This window comes from Acanthaster planci, linkage group LG03 (assembly GCF_054643075.1).
Source record: "Acanthaster planci isolate LZ-2023a linkage group LG03, COTS_SCS, whole genome shotgun sequence".
NCBI lineage: Eukaryota > Metazoa > Echinodermata > Asteroidea > Valvatida > Acanthasteridae > Acanthaster > Acanthaster planci.
Window position 1 is genome coordinate 17,637,137 of NC_141779.1, and position 24,229 is coordinate 17,661,365.

The 24,229-nt window shown below is 41.0% G+C and overlaps 1 protein-coding gene across 3 annotated transcripts; it reads left to right on the forward strand.

Annotated features, from left to right (window-relative positions):
• Positions 1 to 31: 31 nt before the first annotated feature.
• On the forward strand, positions 32 to 23,158 carry LOC110991133 (alanine--tRNA ligase, cytoplasmic-like). Of its 3 annotated transcripts, XM_087134069.1 has the most exons (21): positions 32 to 395; positions 3,030 to 3,392; positions 4,201 to 4,389; positions 4,705 to 4,850; positions 6,008 to 6,199; positions 6,485 to 6,629; positions 7,338 to 7,483; positions 8,012 to 8,120; positions 8,671 to 8,821; positions 10,158 to 10,285; positions 10,591 to 10,741; positions 11,232 to 11,401; positions 12,562 to 12,675; positions 13,007 to 13,144; positions 13,926 to 14,170; positions 14,632 to 14,794; positions 16,096 to 16,290; positions 16,882 to 16,980; positions 19,076 to 19,183; positions 20,357 to 20,561; positions 21,220 to 23,158. In XM_087134069.1, the coding sequence occupies exons 2-20, from the start codon at positions 3,078 to 3,080 to the stop codon at positions 20,555 to 20,557; spliced, it is 3,105 nt and encodes a 1,034-aa protein (XP_086990195.1). In that variant the 5' UTR covers positions 32 to 395; positions 3,030 to 3,077; the 3' UTR covers positions 20,558 to 20,561; positions 21,220 to 23,158. The 3 variants fall into 3 exon arrangements, with proteins under 3 accessions (XP_086990195.1, XP_086990194.1, XP_022112025.2); XM_087134068.1 differs by having other exon boundaries at positions 20,357 to 23,158; XM_022256333.2 differs by having other exon boundaries at positions 20,372 to 23,158.
• Positions 23,159 to 24,229: the final 1,071 nt, after the last annotated feature.

A 24,229-nucleotide genomic window follows, 5' to 3' on the forward strand; every position in this document is an offset into this window, starting at 1 on the left:
TTTGGAATGAAATGATGTCCATGTTTCTACAATTAATTAAACTCAATTCAATAATTGGTTGGTTAGTTGGTTTAGAGTAGATCTTAACATTTCTTGTCAGTAGTCACAAGCCCTACCACAAAAAACGACTTTTCAGAAAATGACAGTGAAGAAGAAATAAACGCTGCTGCATGACTTATTTTTATCAAGAACGTGAAGTAACACAATTATGATCACAGACTTTCTAGGAAGCACGTGCGTTTGTTTACAACTAAAGCGCCCTCAACGTTAGGAATGTAAACATGGCGGCAGTGGCTTGCACTTGCTGTAGCTTTCCGCTTTCATTCGCCTCATAAATTGAGCCATAAATTTGACAAACTTCTCATGTTTTGTTGGTTAAGTGTCTCGATGTACTGGTGAGTTTTTGCAGAAAATGGTATGGTATGAGACATTTCAAATAACGGAACATACTCCGACAATCAAACTAACGTTTACGCCGTGGTTTACGTTACCGGCGTAAGGCTTCACCGACATGATCATCAACTTAGGGCCTAGGCGTACTAAATTCGGGGGCCTATGACAACGTTAATAATGCTTATGGAAAGAATGGGGCCGTACGGATGCCACTAAGTTCCCCTTGCAGTAACCCATATATATGTTAGCCATCTGAAAGAAATAAAATGTCCTAAAATGGGGGTTTGTAAACTGCGGAACCCGAGCCCTGTTTTTAGTTTTAGTGATTAAGCCTTAAACTTAGGTTGGCCCCTAAGACGGCAATATCTCTTGACTGTCATGACCCTGTAATTACGCCCCAACTATAGCATCTGTCCCAACTATAGCTGGGACAGCCCGAACTGTAGTGCTGCAGTTGGGCTGGCCCAACTATTGTTGACCAATTTCTATAGAAAATATCTCAACCTTATCCAAGTTTTTGCATCTCACACTTGACACAATTCAGTATTAGATGAAAAAATATGACTTTCTTTGGCACATGCTGGGCATGTGCACACTGGACCTCAGTGCTGTAGTTGGACCGGCCCAACTGTAGCACTGTAGTTGGGACAGTCCCAACTATAGTTGGAACGGTGTGACCTTTGGCAATGTGTGGCTGTTCTCTTCAATACTCTTACCCCTTAATCTGCCTTTTGCATGTTTCCAACCAATCAGAGATCCTACCAAGCAGGTTTTACTATATCACCATGTGCACACATGCGCATGTGGTCTGGCTGTTATTTTCAATACGCTTACTCCCCAATTGCCTCATCTCAACCAATCAGAGGAAGGCTTTTTAATGAAACTTTTCTGTTACCAATCAGAGAGAATCTACCAAGCACGTTTTAACAGTATCGCCATGTTTTTTTTAGCGGATGTGTGCATGCATGGTCTGTGTCGATGTTGTCATTTTCGCCCCATAGTTTCCCTCAAAAATCAAACCCTGCTCTCTTCCTGAGAATTAAGCCTGGAGTTTGACAAAAGAATGTCATTGTCATTTGGTTAGATGAGTCTGACAATAGAAAAGGGATCCTGAATTTTACAAACGCCCTAAAATGTCAAGTTTAGCAGCGAAAATATTGAGGTATTCACTTAGAAAACAGATTTTTTGAGAATAGTCTCTGGGTTGGTGCACTACCCCTACTTCCAGAACTACATGTGCGTCCTTACACAGCGGACGTCGAACCCCACAGTTCTGTGGGTAGTGGTGCACAGGGTATCAGGCGGCATGGATTTTTTTTAGAGAGAGACGTATAAGTCCAAGAACTTGAGAACCATCAGAACCATTCCATTGGACTTGTACGTTCAACTGAATCAAGTTTTGGTCTGTAGTGTGTGTGACGAGCAGATACGCCATAAAGACTTACTTCACCTGTGTACCACTTCATAAAATGAATGCACAAGTCATGCACAGCACAGATGACCTGTAGTGCATCGGGTACATGTAGTACACATATCAGCACTATCACCAGGATGATTTGGAGTAGGGCTGTGCCGAATATCTGAATAACCGAACATTTGATCGATTGTCGAATATTAGAATATTATTTTTCGAATTGATTATTTGAATGCAAAATTCTTGAAAAGGAAAGGAAAAATTCTGTTGTTTTCAATGAGAACAATTGCATTATGGAGGCTTGTTTTAAGCAGGTTCAAATGAAAAGTGTCAGAAATCTTACAACGATTTAAAAAGAAACTTATTCATGAAACAATTTAAAAGAAATAGAAATTTTGAACAAGGCAAGAAGTCTTGTTCATCTCTTAAATCTTGCTAAATTGTGGCTGGAGATACTTCTAGATATGAGAAGCTATTATATTGATCATAATGTACAAATGTGTGTGTTATTGCTACTGATTTTGTATATGGTTTGTTTATCAACAATCTGCCAGTAGGTATGGCCGAATATTCGGATATTCGATCAAATTGAAGGTTGAATATTTGAATAGTGAATTATTTGAATTGACTCAGCCCTAAATTGGGGGTTTCTTCAAATCCTTAGAACAATGGGTGGTCCTTTGGGTAGGTTTTTCACAGAATAACAGTTACTACAGAGAGACTGAAAGTTACATCCTTACTGTGGGATATTGGACACTAACCGTTTACCCTGTCTGTACCTGTACTATATTTCTGGCATTGAGCCAGTTTGGTCAAGCAGGTACATGCTCCTCAGAAACACAGTGTAGGCCAGTATGGACATCGGGGACTGGTTGCTAGTTCTCATGTACATGTAATACTTCCAAGTGAGCCTTCTCTGCATGTGTAGCAAACATGTTTCTATGATTTTTTAACCAGAGTGCCTTGTTGAATCACCAAATTGACTTCTTTTGCAAAACGAGCCAAGATATACTATATACGCAGTAATATTTCATATTTACGCAGAGACCAAAACAAGTGAACGCCAAAAGCTGCGAGGGCGCTTCATAAATCCTGGAGTATTTTCACATTACACAATGCGAATCATGTATCATTGTTTTTTAACCTCGACATTTTTTGCGCATACGTAGTGGGTTGTTAAGGTTTTAATTGTACACAAATTTGATTTCTTTATCTCCCGTAGTAAAGTGGCCTGGTATTCAACATGTAGCAACCAAACTACTGCTTCATCATGGTTCCCATGGTAACCTTCTCGAGGACGCTGCCCCCATTATTGCAGTTCTGCCGGTACCACAGCCGACATGGGCGTTGTAGTCTCGCCCTGAGACATCTGTCCAGTGATAGCTCCACCTCCGAAACCCATCCCATCTCCCCACCTGTTGCACCGGGAGGCAAACCAGCAGGGACTGTTCTATCCTCCAGTGAGATCAGACGGACCTTCATTGAGTATTTCAGAGACCAGCATGGACACACTTTCATACCTTCAGCCTCTGTGATACCCCAGCGAGATCCCACACTGCTCTTCACAAATGCAGGAATGAATCAGGTATGAAGCCCATTTGCAGAAAAGCTGTTATCTCTGAAACATCTTGGTTTGATAAAATCATCTTGGTTTGATTAATAAAAGCTCAAAGCTGAAAACAAAACTAAAGCATGGCCAGTGAATGACATTTTAAATCAACATGCTGGTATTTTTGTTAAATAATACATGCAACCCCAAACCAGTTACACCTGCTGAAAATTTTTTGTCTGAACTAATAAAGTGGCCTAAATGAAAGGGTTGCACATCCACCTTATCTCCACCAGGTAATAGTACAGCAAAAGGTTTGAACTGTTTTAGAAAAAGGAAAAATAGATGCTAGCTTCACCGGATGAAGGAAACATTTCTCAAAGCTCAAAATGATTGGACAGTTTGAACTTCAAGATGTCTTTTCCCTAACTTGATCTTCCCGAAGACATTTTGTGCTCTGTTGGTAAAAGTTTTTGCAGAAGAGATCTTATTAAATCATGTTGGGCTGCGTATACATTACCATTCTACTCATATCCAGCTACAATATTTTTTGCTTGAAACTTTCCCAAAACTAACAATATACAGTATTTATAAAATGAAAAGTCTGCACAGTACAATGAGACCTAACAGTTAAACTACCCATTGGGCCTGAGGGCCTAACTACCTCAGAGTGCCAACCTGCCAGCCATCGCAAACTCCAACACTGGCATTGCTATATGGGATTACACCTGTAAATAGCTTCCATTATCTTGACGGCTAATTGGTGCACCTGTTACAACCTGTTGCAGTATTAGCGTTAGGGTTAAACACTTACATGTATACCCCTTTTTTCCCTTTTCACTAGTTCAAGGACATTTTTCAAGGCACCATCAGTCCCCATGCAGAGGGTGCTAACTATCGCCGCGTCGTCAATTCTCAGAAGTGCATCCGGGCTGGAGGCAAGCACAATGACTTGGATGAGGTGGGAAAGGACGTACACCACCACACATTCTTTGAAATGCTTGGCAACTGGTCATTTGGAGACTACTTCAAGGTACAGACAAAAAGTTACTCAACATCTTTGAGCGGTGCAAACTGGTAGCACTCGTGTGTCCTTCAACTGTTTTCAACCATCTGTAGGTCTCCCCCACTGATAAATCACAAAACACTAGTTGAAGTATTGCAAACCAGTAGGTGAAATAAGTGAAATGTCATTGGCATTGTAATGTCCACGTGCTGTATACTTCTTCCTGAGATTGTCTGTACTTAGCCTGGGAAGCAGCTGCGTCAATTTTCAATCAAATTTTGATCAGCAAACATTGCTGGCTTGTTGTTTTAACTTCACCTTTCTCCGATATTTACCTCACAGAGAGAGGCTTGTTCGATGGCCTGGGACCTGTTGACCAGGGTGTATGGTATACCCGAGGACCAGCTCTATGTCACATACTTCAAGGGTGATGCTTCACTGAACCTTGAGGCTGACACAGAGTGCAGAGATATATGGCTTGAGCTTGGGTAACCCATTCAGACAGTAGCAATATTTCTTTGCTTTGTTCGGCACATTTTTATCTTTGCCACTTTGACATTTATTTTCAAATACGAATCATCGGAACCATTAATCCAAACCCTACTTTTAGCAAACGTGATTCGCACTTAGCCTGAGTAACTTGGACTCTATGAATTGCCTTTTGTAACATTTGGACATGGTGAGCGATAGGAGAGTCCAGGTACCTTCAATAGGCTTTCCTTTCCATTAATTTATTTCACTCAAAATAGCTAATTCCCTGAGTCAAAATCCTCAGAATTCATCCCTCAAGCAGTCCTAAAACTGTCTAATGCGACCACTTTGGGATTCAGTGGGAATCACAGATTACAATGAAGGGGATAAAGTTTACTCACATATTGGGAACAAATTTTCCGTTGAAATCAGAAATGCTTGTCGGCTGAGTTCAAAGTTGCCATCTTCTTCATCTTCTTCATTCAAAATGTATGTTGATATTCTAGGGACGACGTCACTACGCGCCTTCCCAGCAGACCATTCACAAAAAGCCTGCCGTGTCTGTACACAAATGCCAGTGACTGTTTCCTAACTGACATAACGGTGGGTAGCTTTGGGTAGCCACTCAGGAAATAGTCGACCATGTCCAAACATTTAAAAAGGCAATCGTGGAGTCCAAGTGACACGGACTAATGCCCGCTGCCGATGTTGGATTACCAGCAGTCAGTGCAAGTGGCAGGATAAACCATGTAACTACGTAGAGCCCAGGCTTGGGTTCATCCAATGCACTGTGCCTTAAATATGGTTCTTGTGTGAAGCCTAGTTTCCATTGTGGTTTTAATGATCGCCGATAGCACGCAGACAGTCATGACGGTGATTGTATATGATATCATTCAACAGAATGAAATATAAAAGCAAATTCACTCCTCTGTTAGGAGGAGTGCATTTTGGAAGATTTAATACAGATGAACTAGTCACTATTACTTGGTATGGAGTTTGGTTCATGTACAAAGAATGCTGTCTGCTAACTACAATGCACTGGATTTTAATCAGAATCTAGAAGGCTCCTAATGAAAATTACCCATGGAAGAACTTGCTTTTGATACAGTAATTTGAAGTTAGGTTTTATTGCTTTATGAATAACTCCCTGTTTGTGGTTCTCTCAACTCCACAGTGTGCCTCCAGAGCGAGTGCTTCCTTTTGGAATCGCCGACAACTTCTGGGAGATGGGGGGGAGTGGCCCCTGCGGACCCTGCAGTGAGATTCATTACGATCGGCATGGTAACCGAGATGCCTCTCATCTGGTCAATGATCTGCACTCGGATGTCCTGGAGGTGTGGAATCTGGTTTTCATGGAACACAACCGGTACGTCTCTGCTCGGATAGAGCATCACTGTTGTTTGGAAGTACGAATCGACACCTGGTGACAGTAGTGGGCACTTCTGCTGGTTAATGAAAATTCAGTCAAGCCATTATCAGAGTCCTTTACATGGGGCTTGATCCCCTTGGCAAACTATCAAGTTCATGAACAAAGATGTACTGAATCAGTGCTTTTGTTGCAGTGAGGATTCAGGAGGGTTCCAAGGAATAACGCCTAGGAAGTAAGGTGGGAATTGAACTTTAATTAAAAACATATGGTCCTGTTTTTCAGGCAAGCTGATGGCAGTCTGAAGCGGTTGTCACAGCAACACGTGGATGCTGGCATGGGACTGGAGAGATTGGTGGCGATACTTCAGGGAGTCAGCTCCAACTACGAGACAGACTTGTTCTTGCCACTAATCAAGGCGATTGAAAGTGTAAGTAGCCGTCCAAACTAAACATCAAAGAAGCGGCTAGTGCATCGTTGTGTGTAAGACTTTTGTACACTTGTACGTATACAGTTTGGTCACCCAGCATCAAGTAACTTGGAGCACATGATACCATGGTAGAACCTATGTATCTTCTTCAAAGTTTGGTGCCAGAAATGCACCTCCATGTGCTTCCACGTTCACACCCACTTACATCAATAGGACTCTTACAAATACATGTGTATCCCTTTGTTCCACATACAGTCCGTGAGTGGAACGTTCTTTCACACTCCACGCAAGAAGCTACTGGCGTTGGCACTTTGAAATCTGGCTTGTTAACCCTGGATATTAAGGACTTCTTAAGCTGTGTTCATCCTCAATAACTAATGTTTTTCTTGCAGTCAGCTCTACTCCTGCATGTCAATACCCCCCCCCCAGTTTTGAGAAGTGCAGTCTAAGCAGAAGTGAAAGAAAATATTGCTGCTCTTGTGCACAAGTTTCAGCCATAGCCATTTGTCAACTTGCGGAGTTTGCCCGATGCAAAGGATAAATTTTCTGCACAGGTTGACAGGGAAAATCAAGTTGTTGATAAACTTGCTCTGTGTTGAAGTTTCTGCGTTGTCATTACGAGAATGGGTAGTTGTGGACAGGTGTATGACTTTGCATGTGGTGGCTCTTTGAATTCAAATCACCGTATGGGTTATTGTCCTACTGCAGGGGTCTGGTTCACGGCCTTACAGTGGGTTAACTGGTGCTGCAGACCCGGACTACATCGACACAGCCTATCGAGCAGTGGCAGACCATGCTAGGATGCTGACAATAGCCATAGCTGATGGTGGGCAGCCCGACTATTTCAAGCGAGGGTAAGATTTTTGGTTCTAGTGAGAAAGATGACTTAGATGAGTTTTTGGACACCTGCGTAGAGGTGTCCAAAAAGTCACCTGTACGTTTTTCTTCCACTCATTTTTTGCCTTTTACAGCATGTATATCAATCCAAAATTACCTTGGCAGCATTGACAAGAATTTTTTTTACACTTATTTTTACATGGCCATTTATCATGAACAAAAAATCGGAAATTCCAAGTTTTGGCAATAACAGACATGTGAGTTCTCTAACGTTATGTAAGGAAAGAGGGTCCTAAAAGAAAGGATAGCCAAATTTCCAGGTATTTGCTGAAATATCCTCGGAAGTTCTAATTGTATGTTACATTATCTAAAGCTCACGTCATTTCAGTTAGCTCCATATCTTTACCCAGTACAGTTTGTCTGGAGCATTCCTCATCTGTGTCAACGAATTTGCCATTTATTAGTAAGGTGCAGGCCATTGGTTGTGTAAATCTGGAAGAAATGCAGTGGCTGTCCAACTGTAACAGGGGGTTTGATTTCCCTAGGTACGTGCTGAAGAGAGTCATCCGTAGAGCTGTCCGGTATGCAACCGAGAAACTGAAGGGTCCTCCAGGACTCCTGGCTAGTCTGGTTCCCACGGTCGTGGACTCTTTGGTAAGCCAGCATTAACAGAGTGAAGAAGGTAGAGCCCAGCCTGTGTGACTTTACAATAGGCTTGATGTATCTTGAATGTTGCAGTCATAGATCTATGTTAAATCTCTAGAGCGCTAACTTTCCATTCTCCGTGCAGAGAAATATTGAGGCAGTCCTGGGTGTAGATTCCATGTTCGTGCTTGTAGAACATTTGAAATTGGATTGAATAAATATCAAATTATGCACTCCGAATGCAACGGGCAGTGTCTGCTGATACAATCCGATTAAAATGCAGATATGCAAATAACCGTACAAAAGTCATACAATACTTGAGTTTTCCATAGGTTTGTGCCAAAAATGAATGCACCCAGCAGGCAGCGCTTTGTACATGAGTCAGCGCTCTAGTTTTTATATATAGCTCTATGGTTTAAGTACAAAGAATGCATCATGGGTTTCTTGAACAGCAGAGGGATGTTATTAGAAGATTGAGTTTGTACAGTGTATTCACCTGTTAAAGGCCCCATCCTTTTATCGTGATTAGTGTCATGTTTTCCACATTGAATTCTTACAGGGAACTATGTATCCAGAATTGAGGCAGGATCCGCAGCACATCGTGGACATCATCAACACCGAGGAGAGCCAGTTCCTGAAAACCCTGAGAAAGGGCCAGAAATTCCTGTCCAAAAAGATTTCCAAGTTGCCACAAGGATCAAAACTGACAGGTACAGTGACAGCAAGACTTGCTACCGTTGGACTGGGACCCACAACCTCTGGAAAAAATGTAAGCAGCCAAATTATTTGGCTCACTGAGCTATCGGGTCCCATGTGAGTCATTTTTGCTCTTGCAGTACACTGTGGCTGGATCCTATCGAGTCTCAGTGACATTTTGTTTACTCTCTCAATTTCACACGCATGTGAAAAAGAAGACGCTGCTTTTCTGTTTATATGTCAGTCAGTTTGACTTCATGACAAATCGGATGATATGTGGATAAAAAAGTGATGGTTTCTAATGATTTCATCTACAGAAAATTTAAACCTTGGGACGTCAAACTCACTTTGTCGGTTGGGTTGTTCATTTTTACATCAGTCCAAATAACAAATTATGAGCAAAGAGAATGGCATATGCTTGTCTTGTGCAGTTTACACAACTTGAAGTGCTGTTTCTTTCGTCATCAAGGATCCAATCACTAGTCAATCACTTCCCAGATCGCAAGTCATATTAAAAGTATTGAAGATACAGTATGAATGCTACCAAGGAGTTTCTTGCCCCAGTTTGTTAAGAATGAATGCCTTAAGATAGGCTTGCTGCTGTGTTTCAATGATTCGTCATAACTAGTGATGACGTGTAAGGACTTGTGATGACTATTGATGACATGCGGGGATTTATGATGATCTGTGGTGACTAAAGATGAATTGTAATGGCTAATGGTGACCAGTGAAGACTTCAGATGTTAATGGTGACGTGTGATGACTTGTGATGACTATTGATGACATGCGGGGATTTATGATGATCTGTGGTGACTAAAGATGAATTGTAATGGCTAATGGTGACCAGTGAAGACTTCAGATGTTAATGGTGACGTGTGATGACTTGTGATGACTAAGGGTGATTTATGATGAGTAAAGATGGCTTATTGTGACGTGTGATGACTAATGGTGACGTGTGATGACTTGTGGTGACGTGTGATGACTTGTAGTGACTAAGGATGATCTGTGATGACTAAAGATGGCTCATGGTGACGTGTGATGACTAATGGTGACGTGTGATGACTTGTAGTGACTTGTAATGACTAAGGATGATCTGTGATGACTAAAGATGGCTCATGGTGACGTGTGATGACTTGTAGTGACTTGTAATGACTAAGGATGATCTGTGATGACTAAAGATGGCTTATGGTGAATTGTGATGGCTAATGGTGACGTGTGACGACTTGTGTTGACTTACAATGACCTATGATGTCTGAGATGACATGTTATGACTAATAATGACTTGTGGTGGCTAATGGTGATTTGGTTACAACTGTGATTGCATGTTCATGTACATTGCTATGTATACAGGTGAGATTGCATGGAAGATGTACGATGGATATGGTTTCCCTCTCGATTTGACAACGATGGTGGCTGAGGAGCATGGGGTTAAGGTTGACATGGAGGGATACGAGGCAGCAAGGTTAAAAGCACTGGAGGTAAGATGCGATGATGGTGGCATCATGTGTATGATGTTTTTGTTGATGACTGATATTGATCTTTGGTATCAATTGCTACTAGTTGAATGACTGTTTATTGATTATTCATTTATGCCTGTTGTTTGATTTAAGTATTGGTTGTTCTAATGAGGTTCCTGATAGCAATACTTATTTCTTGACATTTTTAATCGCTTATTGATTCTAGTATTGATTATTCCTTTGACATTGGCATCGGTTATTTATTTGATAGGTTGTTGATCATTCCTTCAAGGAATGAGATGTTTTCATAATCATTCATCTCACAGATAACATCTCAAGGAGGAATCAAGAACCTTGGCCAACTTCCACGGATACGCTTGGATGCAACCGATCTGAGCATGTTGCAGAAGAAGAAAGTAAAGTTTACTGACGACTCTCCCAAGTACCACTTCACCTACACAGACTCTGGGAAATACGGTGAGACACCTTGACGATAGCTGGCAAAACCCAAGAGCGGACAGCATGTTAACCAAATAAAGGCTTGATTTGTCCTGATAAAACCTTCGTTCATTTCACATCGATCGTAATCAGAGAGCACGACAAGGAGCTCACTGGCTTTAATGGCTTTATTTGACAAGAAACTTGCAAGGTTTGACACAGTGTGTTGGATTACACGTACTTGCTTTGTAGTTGTGAGGACAGCACATGTATTGAAACATAAATGTCGCAGGGACCAAAAAATGTCATTTTTGGTCTTATAACTCGGTCCTGACTTTCCTTACAAAAGAAATTGTCCCCCGAGCGCAGTAACAGCCCGGGCACATGTGGGATGTGTCCTTACACAGCTTGTTTGTATTGTTTATACAGCATCGTCTAGTGTTGCTGCACAACTTCTTGAGAGACCTTTCGGAAACTCACCAGAGTTGGCCTGAGGTCACATTTAAACAATATGAACTTTTTTCTGTAGTTTTCCCACCAGTATCAGCACGGGTGTTAGCGCTAAAAACTGACAGGGGATTTGTCAGCATGGTGGGCAGTGGGGAAGACTGCGGCATCATCTTGGACTGTACCAATTTCTATGCAGAGCAGGGGGGACAAGAATGGGATGAGGGACATCTTAACTCTGTCAAAAATGAGGTAAAATAACCGTGTTTCTAGGTCCTTGTCCAACCTAGCTCTGAGTACTTGATTTTGTATACTGAGCTGATGCTTTCCAATTTCTAGTTTTCATGTCATTATTCTTCAGAATTGACCATAACATGTCGGAAGGAGTAGAATTAAGGACAGCAGTCCTGACACTAGCGCTTAAAAGTTGAGAGATTCTGGCTTTTGTTTCCTGTCACATGGTGGACTCTGCAGGGTGACATTTTATGCCCTTTCCTCCCCCCCAATCTTTTAAATCTTGCCATGGTAAATTTTCCAAAATTCATCAGAAAAAGAATTACTTACCATTCACTGTTCAGCTTCACTCCCCGTAGCCCATACTGTTGCACAGTGCCGTAAGTTGATAAGACTGTAATGTTTGGAATCCATTGAGTCCATGGGAGGGTGAAGTGGATGATTCAACTTGATTGCTGTGGGGAAGCAGCTGGAGAAGGCATGGGTACTGTGATACTACCAGTCCAGTCAAGTTCTTTATTCAAGAGAACGCTGCTGACGTTCTTGTTGTAGTTGACACAATCACAAAACCAGATACGAGACCAGCCACAAGTTGCAGGGCGGTCAGTGACAGGAATACTCTTGTTGAGGTTCATTTCAACGGCTTGTGACTTGAAAGTTGAAATCCGACAGGTGGTCTGGTGACGGTCTTGTGAGGTCTGGTGATGGTCTTGTGAGGTCTGGTGATGGTCTTGTGAGGTCTGGTGATGTTCTTGTGAGGTCTGGTGATGGTCTTGTGAGGTCTGGTGATGGTCTTGTGAGGTCTGGTGATGGTCTTGTGAGGTCTGGTGATGTTCTTGTGAGGTCTGGTGATGGTCTTGTGAGGTCCAGTGAATGTCTTGTGAGGTCTGGTGATGGTATCATGAGGTCTGGTGATGTTCTTGTGAGGTCTGGTGATGGTATCATGAGGTCTGGTGATGGTCTCGTGAGGTCTGGTGATGGTCTTGTGAGGTCTGGTGATGGTCTTGTGATGGTCTTGTGAGGCCTGGTGATGTTCTTGTGAGGTCTGGCGATGGTCTCGTGAAATCTGGTGATGGTCCTGAGCAGTTTCGACTTGGAACATGTCTCAACTAGCTAACACTGATCCCATGTATTACCACTTGTTTGTTTCTTTTGTATTTGTTGGTCAATATCTGTAGGAGGTAGTATTTCAAGTGGAGAATGTGCAATTGTACAGTGGCTATGTGCTACATGTAGGAACTGCAGTAGAAACCATTAAGCCTGGTGACAACCTCATGCTGTTTCTTAACAAGGTGAGTCAAGAAACCAGTCCAATGGCAAAACATTGATCACTTGTTGACTAGTGGTTGATTCCATGCCTTTGTGCTAATATTAAAGTGTGTGCAAAGTTGTTACAAAACCTCTTGTTCCTTGGTCATATTGGTGTTGTATATAGCAGCCTGTGCAACTTTTGACAGTTGACAAAACGGCAACCTTTGGGACCTTTTTTTAAAAAGCTGACCCAAGCCATCATCTTCAAGAGTGCACCCAACGCAGGGTAGCCCAGCACTGTTGCTTCATATTCCTCAAAGATAATACAGCTGATGGGATCATTAAATTAGGTTCCCTTTTGTTTGTTCCCAGGTTCGACGACAGAAGATAATGCGAAACCACACAGCGACCCACATACTCAATTTTGCCCTGCGGGAGGTTCTGGGTGAAACCGAGCAACGAGGATCACTTGTTGCACCAGATCGCCTACGCTTTGATTTCATAGCGATGGTAGGCCTGGTTTTTGTTGTCCCTTCTTGGTTTGTCATTTTACCTCAGCCGACCTTTGGCAGTGCCACAATAGTATTGCATTTGTCATAAGTGTTATATGTAGTATTCAAGTTTGCATCAATCATTTTATTAACCCTGCAAGCACTTTTAAAAACCTTCAAGGAAAGTTGGAGAATTTGGAAGGAATGTAGAGCCCAGTCTGTAATGTGTGATTCTGTTTGTCCCTTGCAAGTTAAAGTCCAAAAAAGTTTCAGTGGATTCCTTCTCAGTGAAGGATTATATGAAAGAGGTTAGAACGAAAATGTTGGGAAAGGCGTCAGAACGAAATCTACCAGAAATAATTGGTCTTGTTGGCCATACACCTTAACAGCTTCTTTGCAACAGTTCAGTCTGTTCAAGTGTCAGCCAAAAAGGACAGGTTCTACAGGGAGTCAGTGTCTGTCTAACGAAAAACAAGGCAATTATTTTTAAGTTCAGTAATTTGTAAAAAGCTTTTTTATTGAGACACTTACATGGACCTCTTTAAGGCTGAAACCCGCATGATGATCCATAGAGCTCATTATCAAAAGTGATTGACAGTGACAGATAGTAACCGCTGTAAAGGATGTGATCACATTGGTCAGTTCCTTAGATAGAGTGTACATGCAAGAACCTTCAATGTGTGGCGATACTTCACGTGAAATTCACGTGAAACAAAGATCTGCAGTGACATGATGTTGATTTTCATCGAGTCAGTTTGCCATGGCAACACTTGCTAAGTTTGGCCCACTTTCTGTAATAGGGTGCCCTGGATCCCACGCAACTGCAGCGAGTCACCCAGATTGCTAATGACATCGTTGCCCAGAAATATCCTGTCTACAGGGGGCAAGCTCCCCTGGCAACTGTGAAGGCCACAGAGGGAGTTAGGGCGATGTTTGAGGAAGCCTATGGGGACCATGTGACCGTGGTTTCTGTTGCTGTTCCTGTTCCAGAGGTGTTTGAAGGTTCTGGTGCCATGCAGTATCCTGTGGAGCTTTGTGGGGGAATGTAAGTCTTTCACAGCCACAGATTTACAATAAAAAATGTTCAATTTTGTTGAATTTCGCCACAAGTTTCTTTATCTTTTTTTTTTAAATTTTGAAATGATTGTTTACCTCTGCACTTTTATATTTTTGAAATGTATACAGACATTTGATCTCACTAGTTGCTAAAATTCACAAAATTTGTAAAGTATTCAAATTTGTATGTTCATATTTAAGAGGCTGCTGTGGAATTGAAGTATAATATGATTGAAAAAGATAAGTTTTCATAAACTATCAAGTTCTCCAAATCAGTGAGTTCAATAGTTTCTTTTTAAGGGAATAAGATACGAAAATAAACTTGGAAAGTTTAAAGTGATGAGCAGTTATCTGTCAAATTGGGTATGTTTACTTTTATCATTTCAAATATTACTTTATCTGTTTTTGCTTTGCAGTAATCTGAATCAATTGTTTTTTTAACTTGTGCAGTCATGTGTGCAATACTGGCCACATCAAGAGGCTTTTAATCACTGCTCAGCGGCAGGTTAGTGCCGGTGTCCGAAGACTCACTGCCATCACGGGCAACGATGCACAGTCGGCTGACTATGTTGCCAATACCTTACAACAACGGCTGGCAGAAGTGGATAACCAGGTGAATGACTTAAAGTGACTCAACTCAGTCAGGTCAACATGGTGGTGCTGACTTAGGTTGCAGTGCCCCCAGGAGCTGCTAGAAGGAAATACTGCTAAGCTTAAATTAACGGGAAACCAGTCACAGGCAGTACACGTTGTGTGTGGCATTTTGCTGGTAACCTGTTCTTGCTAAGCAGATAGTTTCCATACTTTGAAAGCAATAGCAGCTCCAAGAAATCGGTCTCTTTTCTCTCCTGCTATTTCTCATCTGAATCCAGCTCAAGCCAACATTAGGATATGTTTACTGTTTCTAAGGGTTTTTATCCAGCATGTTTTGCCTGGGGTTATGGTCCTTTTCTGTAATCTTTAACTCCTGAGACTTTCCAAAATCCTCTGAAATCGTCCTTTTGGTTTCATCCAGATCTAGTGGTACATTTTTTGTCGTCAACTTTCAAGGGGTTTTGAGCCTTATGTAAACTAACGGCACCTGGACTGTTCAGTATTATCTGCAGCACTGCAAATCTTTTAAAATCTCTTGGTGGCCGGGAGATTTTATAGTACTGGGGGGGGAGGGTCAACACGTCTTTGCTGTCTTCAGTTTAGTCTGCTTTTAAGGAGGTCTAGCTGCTTTGAAGGAGTCCTTGGCTTCATTAATGGAAAGTAAAGAAAGTAAGGATTGAAAAGTCACAAGCCATCTGTCCAACTATTTCTCTTAGGAAATCCTAAAGAGGGTGTAAACACAGGTTACATTTTCTGAGCCTTTCACCTCTGTGACTTAAGTTTATGACCCTCTTCATCTGAAGTGTGGGTCACTTTCTCTGTCCCTATCTGATGCTGTGGGCGTGCCAGGAGCATACTGTCAGATTGTGACATTTTTATTTTGTGAAAAGGTAATTTATCACCATTTCACATTTATGTGCTTGGTAAATGTACATGTAATTTGGAAATGAATTGAAATAACGTGCAATACGGTGCATGTGTTCAGCTCATTTTGGTCGCAGCGAATTTAACAAAACTCAATCATGTCTTTTACTCAAGCATGATTACATTCAAATGGCTATTAAGTTGTGTGTCTGTAATCATTTTAGTATTTCCCAAAAGTTGAATAGCTAACAACTTTAACAAGGTAATGTATGTGTTGTCTTTATGAAATGGAATTCCAACAACATAGGTAAATATAAATACAAATTTGACATGTGACATGTTTCGTGCTATGTCTGGAATTGGAATGAAATTGAAATTCAAATAACATAGGCAAATAAAAAGAGGAAAACAAGCAAATCCAAATTTCATCTGTGTATTAATCTTTCTTTTTCGCAGCTGACATTGAGTCTACGTAGCGACACACTAGCCAAAGTCTCAAACATTAAACAGTCCCTGGATTCACTTTCTGCAACGTTAGTCACATCCAGGCTGGAAATCTGGCGAAAGGAAACCATTAGCCAACAGATTCAAGCCATGAGGGAGAAGATTAAAACTGCTGAAAAGATGGCTGAGATGTCAAAGATCAAACAGGCAAGGAATTCGAAGTACTCTTTATGATGTGGTTAAATCCGATTTGTGTGGATATGGGCAGAAAAGGAACGTGGCCGTAAACTTTGATGGTTCACTTTGTAATACCTGACTTTGAAAACTGGAATGACAAAATTTAGCTGAAATATCAGTAACATTGAGGTATTTTAATGAAATTATACAACAGATTTGCACATGAATGTGAAAGAAACAAAACCCACAATGCCCCTAATATTACAAAATGAGAGATGGAAATAAGGGTTAGTTGGACATGTCACAAAGCCTGCATTAAAAAAGTACATTGTATGCCATGTGAGCCCCTTAAAACCAATCATTGTTGCATTGATGATACTTTTTCAAGGTTAATAATAAAATAATGAATATTTATACGGTGCCAGTATCCACCAAACAAGATTCTCTTGGTGCACATTACAAAATACAGTTTCATGTTACATGTAAATAGGAAATATTGTGATCCAGTACAGAGTTTTGATCTTGAAAATTGACTTTCTACATGAAGTGATGCATTGTAGCCATACTAGTGCCACAATATTCAACTGTTTTTATTTGTTTCTATATTTCTTTGTATTTTAGATTATTCAGAGTCTTTACATAGACTGTTTAGAATCAACCTCCGATGCCCTCGTGCCACCTTTTGTAGTCAGACATGTCTCAAGTGAAATCAACTCAAAGGTAATGATATGAACTCATTCTCAATGGGGAAAAAACTGTGTTCACATCTCAATTTGCTCATCCGTAGGAAGTGATTAATACCGGCGTTTCACAATAGTGCGCCTCCAAGAGTTTGCAACAAGCTGGCCAATCACAATGCGCGAAATCCGCCGACCCTTTCGGAATGCGCACTGGGTCAACAGATTTCGTGCATTGTGATTTGCCAGCGCGTTGCAAACTCTTGAAGGTGCACTATTGTGAAACGTCCATATTCAAGAAGTAATCAAATACAAACAAGTGTCCAAAACTGGTGGTGCTTTTTGGCAGGTGGTCTTCCACTGCAGTCCCGTTAACAGGCCGGTCTCCTAGTTAAATGTTTTTTTCTTTTACCTGTTTACCAAATGTAGAAACCATGTGTTAGGGTCAAGGTAGTATTAAATGGAAACTGATATCCCCTCTGGGGTTTTTCTACAGGATTGAGAACAAACTTCCACTCTTCTGTACTTTTCCATTTGCAGTTGTAAATTTAATCAGCGGCAGGTAGTAACAAACACTATTTGATGTTTTTAAATTACCGCCATGGGAACGAACTGTGGCATCTAGTCGCCTGAGAAAGCAAGATTTTGTCCAGGGAAAATTATTATTGAAGATTATTACATGTAATACTCATACCTGGTTGAAATTTGCTTGTGGCTGATTTGTGGAAGTGCTAAAACAACATTTCTAGGTTGAATTTAGTCACTATCAAGTAGAGCAGTCTGTAAGCTTAAATGGTGAACATTTTGCCAGAAGAGAACCTTTTAGATACTTAAAGAATTAGTTCCTGGTAAACTACCTACCCTGATTGGCCGATTGAACAGTACACACCAACTAAATGGAAATCTCCACGTGACTTGGGCTTTTTCCCTAGAAATTACCAAACTGTCTGCAAAAAATGAGTGGAAAATACATCATCAAATGTGAATCATTCCCAGTATGTTTTTATCCTCTTATAAAAGTTATAAATTAGACCCCTGAACCACACAGGGTCCATAAAACCAAAAAGTTTTTTTATTTTGTATTAAACTGGGGGACCTTCAGTAAATCCTCCTTTTCAAAGGAACCCAGTGAGGCTTTTATGTTTCCAGGTTGGCATCTGCAATGAATAGTCTTTGATTTCTACTTACGCCAAATGTTGGTGTAAGCATCTTGGAAAGATTGATAACTCAAGACATGGCCATGGGATTTTGGGGGATGGATTACAGAGCACCTCAAAGGAAAATGTGTTTTCTCTGATTTTATCCGTTCAAATAAATATGGAAGCATCCAAATCGAACGCAGTGTCATTCTTCAGAGCTCAACTATGAAAAACTATAATAAGCTAAAATGGGCTTTTTTTCTGTTCATGCCAAGATGCCAAGAGAAAATGACGGGAACCCTCGCCCTGTCTTCATAGTGGATGAACCCTTATGTATGCCAAATAACGCATGTAGCGATTGTTTGTAGCCATTGTTTGGCATGCACAAGGGTTTATCCACTACGAACACAGAAAACCTTGTTTTCTCTGTTCTCACTGAATGAGGCAATCTACATCCAGAATTTGCATCTTGGCATGAGCAAAAAAAGCCCCTTTAAGCTTTTTATAGTTGAGGTCTGAAGACAAATGACACTGCATTTGGTTTGGATGCTTCCATATCTATTTCAACAGATGAAATCAGAGAAAACATGTTTTCCTTAGAGGTGCTCTTTAAGCATAGTGTGGAATGGGGGAGTTCTTCAGGTCAAGATTGAATTTTAAAGTAACAGGTGTGGTGAAACTGGAAGTTATTTTGCAGGTGGTCATAAGTTCAAAGTCAAGGATACATATAAAGGCAACTTCTTATTGATAAAAAATGGAACTCTTGCAAATTAGATTTATCTTTTGACTTTACCTTGGGGTAGTGGCAGTAAGAATTTACAGGGCAAATTCCTACCAAAGAAATGACCAAAATGTTGTATTTTGAAACTGTGGCATAACTCTTTAGGTGCCCCCCCCCTGGAAATGGAGCCCCACCCCCGAGATTCCCCCTTTAATAGTCTTTTGATGTTTTTTCATCTTAGCTACTGTGTACCTTAACGCCGTGCTTTGTAATCTTAGATATTGCTGAAGATTGCCAAGGGACTAGCCAAGATGTTACCAGACACCCCACTCATGCTGATCAGCGGCTGCAAAGATGACGTGGCTGCCATCTGCATGATCCCGAGGGTAAGCATCTCACTGAGCATTCAATGTTACCAAGACCAAGACCTAGCTCTAGACAAGATTGGTTTAACATGTACAGTCTGTCTCTGTATAGAAATGTGCACAGTTGCACAGACGGTTTGCAGTGACATAACAGTTCTTTACATCATTCAGTCTGGCTTTTTATGAGGTTTACGTCTCTTGGTGACTAGTTCTCAGGAGTGATGTTTGCAGTGACCGCACAGAAGTCATGAATTTAGATCAATTTATGCACATAAAAATAACAGTTTCACTGCAGTTACATGCATCAGAAAAAATGTGTCAAATTCATTCATTAGAACCATGTACAATGATCTGCATCATATGCATATCATTCTCAATATGCATAAAGTATGTGCGGTACACTTCCAGAGCATAATATGCATATGATGCAAGTTGTTCCGTGTGGCGTCTTTTTCTTTCTACCGGAATGGTTTCAGGAATGTTTCTGGGCCCAGTTAGCAGAGATAATGATAATGTAATGCCATGAACGCAAGCTCCAATGGCAAATACACGTACATGTATGTGTGCTTGTAAGTACACATTAGTACTGTTGCATTGCTTTGTTACAGCCAGCGCTGTGTATATAGAGAGTAGTGCCAGCTTCAGATTTTGGAAACAAAATGGCTGTTTGTTACATGTTAGGTAGAGTGTGCGGCTATTGGAGCCATGTATGCAATCACACGTATGGAGCCAAACCACGGTTCACAACCATGCACAGTGCATGACATTTAGATGCTCAACCAACCATAAAAACTTCACGTGTTAAATTAGGTTCCTATAACATTCCGGCTTTATTTTCCTTTAAAAAAAAACCTCCAAGCCCACAATTTCAACCTGGGATTCGAACCCACACCCCATGCGTCACAAACCATTATGCTGTAACCGCTTGACTACCGCAATTCACACAAGTTGACAGTGTTTTTACTGTTGATATACCGATGAACGGCTGCAACGCGAGTCTTATACACATTGGACATGCGCAATACAAACACAACCACTGTGGTTTGGCTTCAAATGTCTAGTTGCGTATATATATATCGTTGTGTGCGTACGTGCACTGGTATGGTGCATATACCTGCCATTTTGTTTCCAACACTGGTGACACTTATGTCACAACTCTCTCTGTACCCGGCTCAGGCTATTACTTCCATACAGTGTGTGTCTGTGCAGGGTTCGACTGGTCACAGGTTGACAGCCAGTGCCTGGATGGATCCTGTGATGGAGCTGCTACAGGGCAAGGGCGGTGGCAGTGCTACCTTTGCCAGGTCACAGGGCAAAGGTCGCCACAAGGTCAGGGAGTGCCTCTCAGTTGCCGAGGAGTACGCAAGGTGTGCAACAAACAAGGCACAGGAATGAAAAAGTGTGTACCACCAGACTCCTTGCAGGTGCTATTCAGTATTAGCCCTCGTGCTGTAAAAAGTCATTAATTCTAATCTCCAGAGTTGTGGTGAAAGTTATTTAAAATGAGGGATGCACAACCTTTGCTTATTTTGGTGTACATAATTTTGTTACAAATTTATAACAGTAAAAAAGTCTGTGACAGCTGTTTATAATCATATATGCTCACTATTTCTACAATTGATTACTTTAGAAACCTGGTTTTAGTTCTCTTAAAGTAATGCAACGATATCATGGAACTTTCCTCTGATATGGGTGATATCAAAACACTGGATCCCCAACTCCCAAAATAATAGTATTACTTTGTATCATGTTTAGCATTCTGTGGCTTTTTGTTGGTCTGGCTGTTGTGTGTTTGAAAAGACTCGGCGGTTCTGCCACACTGATAAACTTTGTCCATCTTTGGTGCTCGGAGTCTAGTTTCCTTGTCCTTTCTCAGTTGTTTCATCCTTGCGCCCGACAGCACCAGGCTGCAGGTATCACGCCAGTGGAAGACGTGTGCATCGTTAAAGGATATTAAAAATTTACTATGGCTTGTCACTGAGATTGTGGTTCATGTGCTAGGAGCTATCGTGGTCTACAGTTCTGTTAAAAACAGATTTTCTTTCCTGTTGCGGAAGTACTTCCAGATCCCCAACCAGACTGACCACTTCCCCTGACTGTGTTCCTTTGTGAAACCACCATCTGTTGGAGAGCTGCTGCCAAAATCTGTCCACAAACTGCTTTCTTCTAAAATCTCGACAGAAATGCCCCAAGTATTCCGTCAGCTGGTGTTTAGATACGTGAGGTATGTGCCTGATGGGTGAATAATGCTCTCCTTGAACCGTGGTGAACTTTATCAATGAATTTAACATCAGGTTAGCATTGGGGGACTGCCGTGGGTGAATTTCAGGAGTTTTGTGCAGGAAGGCCAAGGACAGTTGAATGGAAAAATAATTTGCATTGATTGATTGATTTCCAAGAGCAGTTTTTCCAACGTCAGTGGAAAGATGTATTCTTCCGTTCAGCATCGCTCAGTTTTCTAGAAGTAAAAAACAGGGTGATAGCCAAGTTTTTTGGGGAAAGAAATCGGGTGATCTTTGGAAATCTTTCTATGGAATGATCTCTCTGTGTGGATTTCTCACCCAGGAAAGCAGAACAAAAGTGAAAGCAAAGTTGAAGAAATGGCGAATGTTTTTGAAGATGACTTTTTTCACTTAACTCATCACTGGATGTCACAGGGAATGTGATCGTGTTTTTTGGTGGAGATATTTTTTTAATTGTTTTGTTTTAGTATTTTAATTTATTTATTTAGGGGAGTTTTGTGATGGTTTACTTGTTTCTCAGACATGGGAATGCTGCTGTCTGACTTTGGAAATCAGTTCCCTTCAGAGGGAATCTTCGCCACTTAGGCATAGGAACTTTTATATTGTTGTAATTGAATTTTGGGTAGGGGTGTTGTGGGGATACTAAGTTAATAAAGTGAGAAATGCGTTAATAACCGGCCTCTTTCACTTCTCTGCAGAGGGTAATTTTTGTTAACATTTTTAAAAGCCATCACCCAGTCTCTGCGTATTGACATAAAACCTTTTTTGATTTGTGACCGGTGAAAGTGGAGAACAGTTTCCTTGGCTGAGATCATTACAAGAAAAAAGGGTTTTTACAAAAATTTGGTAAGAGGATGTGAAAGCACAGTACACACATTTTCAAATGTAAATATACCTCCAACTTTTATTAGGCAAGCTGCCATAAACCACTGACGCATATTTAGTGGGGTGTGCCCCCCCCAACATGTTGGCAGTTTTTAAGAAATTGTCGGTATCTTCGAAACGGCACTAACCACCTCTCTTTGGTCAGTGTGGATTTTTTCACAACTGAAGGGAGAATGGACAGTTGTTCTGGGAAAAAAAAATCCACCTCCGAACCCATGACCTCGGACCCTTTATAGTAATCAGAGCAGTATCATTGAAATGGCGAATTGTAGAGTAGTCGCTGTCATTATTACAACCCCTGTGTATATTTTAATAACTGAAAAACCATTAGTTACATCTGATTGAGTACCATCTCATTGGATTTCATCTAACACTTGCTGTGACGTGTAAACTCATCCAAACAAAATAATAATAATAAAGCATTGAAGGTGCATTTTAGATTGTTTAACTTGCAACAATAGCGGATAATTTTTCCACTTTGACAGATACGTTTATAATCTTGTTCACATTTCCCCCTTTTATTCAAAAGGGCCTCTCTGGATCATTGATGCCATCCTACTAGAAGAAAAAATTCACTTGTCATTTTTTAAGGGATGGAGGTTTATGGAAAAATGATCTTAGCAGGTGCACCGCGACCACTAAACGAAACCACAGCTGGGAAACGGGGATATCCGTCTCCAAAACGTCATCAGTGACACAGCTCTGAGGAAATGGTTTTCAAATTCGACACCTCGTTGATGTATGGGGACAGCTACTAGAACCGGCATTTGATTGCACTAGCTTGCTTTACGATCGATTCAGAATTTGTGTGATAACTTAGATTATTGTAAAGCCTGGATAATATTAAAGAATGCTGTGGCAATCCGGATGATCTCGTGATCTGAAAATTTTGCTTTTGTTTTTGTTCTAGACTGCTAGCCTAATGGCCACACAATATTCAGTACTAGAGAACTCTTCAATTTGACTGAAGGCTTCAGCGAATTACGGAGAAGTTATTGAAAACATGCATGTTGAATTCTGTCTATAAAGGGGCACTGCTTTTGTGTTTTTGTTTTGTGTGTTTGCGGTTTGTTGTTTCGTTTGTTTGTTTTTTAATGAAACTTTGGTGGCATTATTTTTTTCTATAAAGCTGCGTATCATAAACAAAGAGCGCTAAATTGTATAAAGGTAATCGTGTACTCGTAAACACTGTTACATTTCAAGTTCCAACTAAAATTCAAACATCACACTGGTACTTACGGAAGCGTACAAGGGCCACTTGCAAAAAAAAATGTTTTCGCTGCGGCGAAATACTATTTTGCCGCGGCGCCTTATTATCTCGCCGCGGCGAGTTATTATGTTGAATGTCTATTTCGCCGCGGCGAGTTACACGGTCTTGCCGTGGCGTGAAATTGATATCCCATGGCGGCAAATATTTCAGTGGTTTCATAAATCCTACTTATCGTGTCGTTCTCAGATGTATCACCAAGGTGGACTGCGGTGAGATTAGGTTTCAGATTGTTTTAATCCAAAGATTTTGTATTTCAACAAAGCTTGATTTCCGATAAAAAAAACCTCATTTGGGGTTGCGAATTTCCATATTCAGAGGCGGGGTAGACTACTTCGACCCCCCAGGTTGACTGCTTGTTGAAAGGATTACGGTGCCTTTTCATGTATACTTAAACAAAATCATTATTTGCATATTCGCCGCAAGGGAACCCTGAAGGAACAGGAAAAAGGAAAGAAGCCAAGGAAATGAAATAGTATGAAAATTATCAATTGGCTTGAACTTGAGAAAAAAAAGATGATCGACCCCCGCCTGCACTTAAATGTTATTGTTTTAGCTAGACGCCCCCCCCCCGCCGAAAAAAATCCCAGCGATGCCCATGCATATTTTCAGCCAATGTGTGTCGCCATTTCAGACCGAACATCGATGTTGGTATCATTTTAACATTAAAAT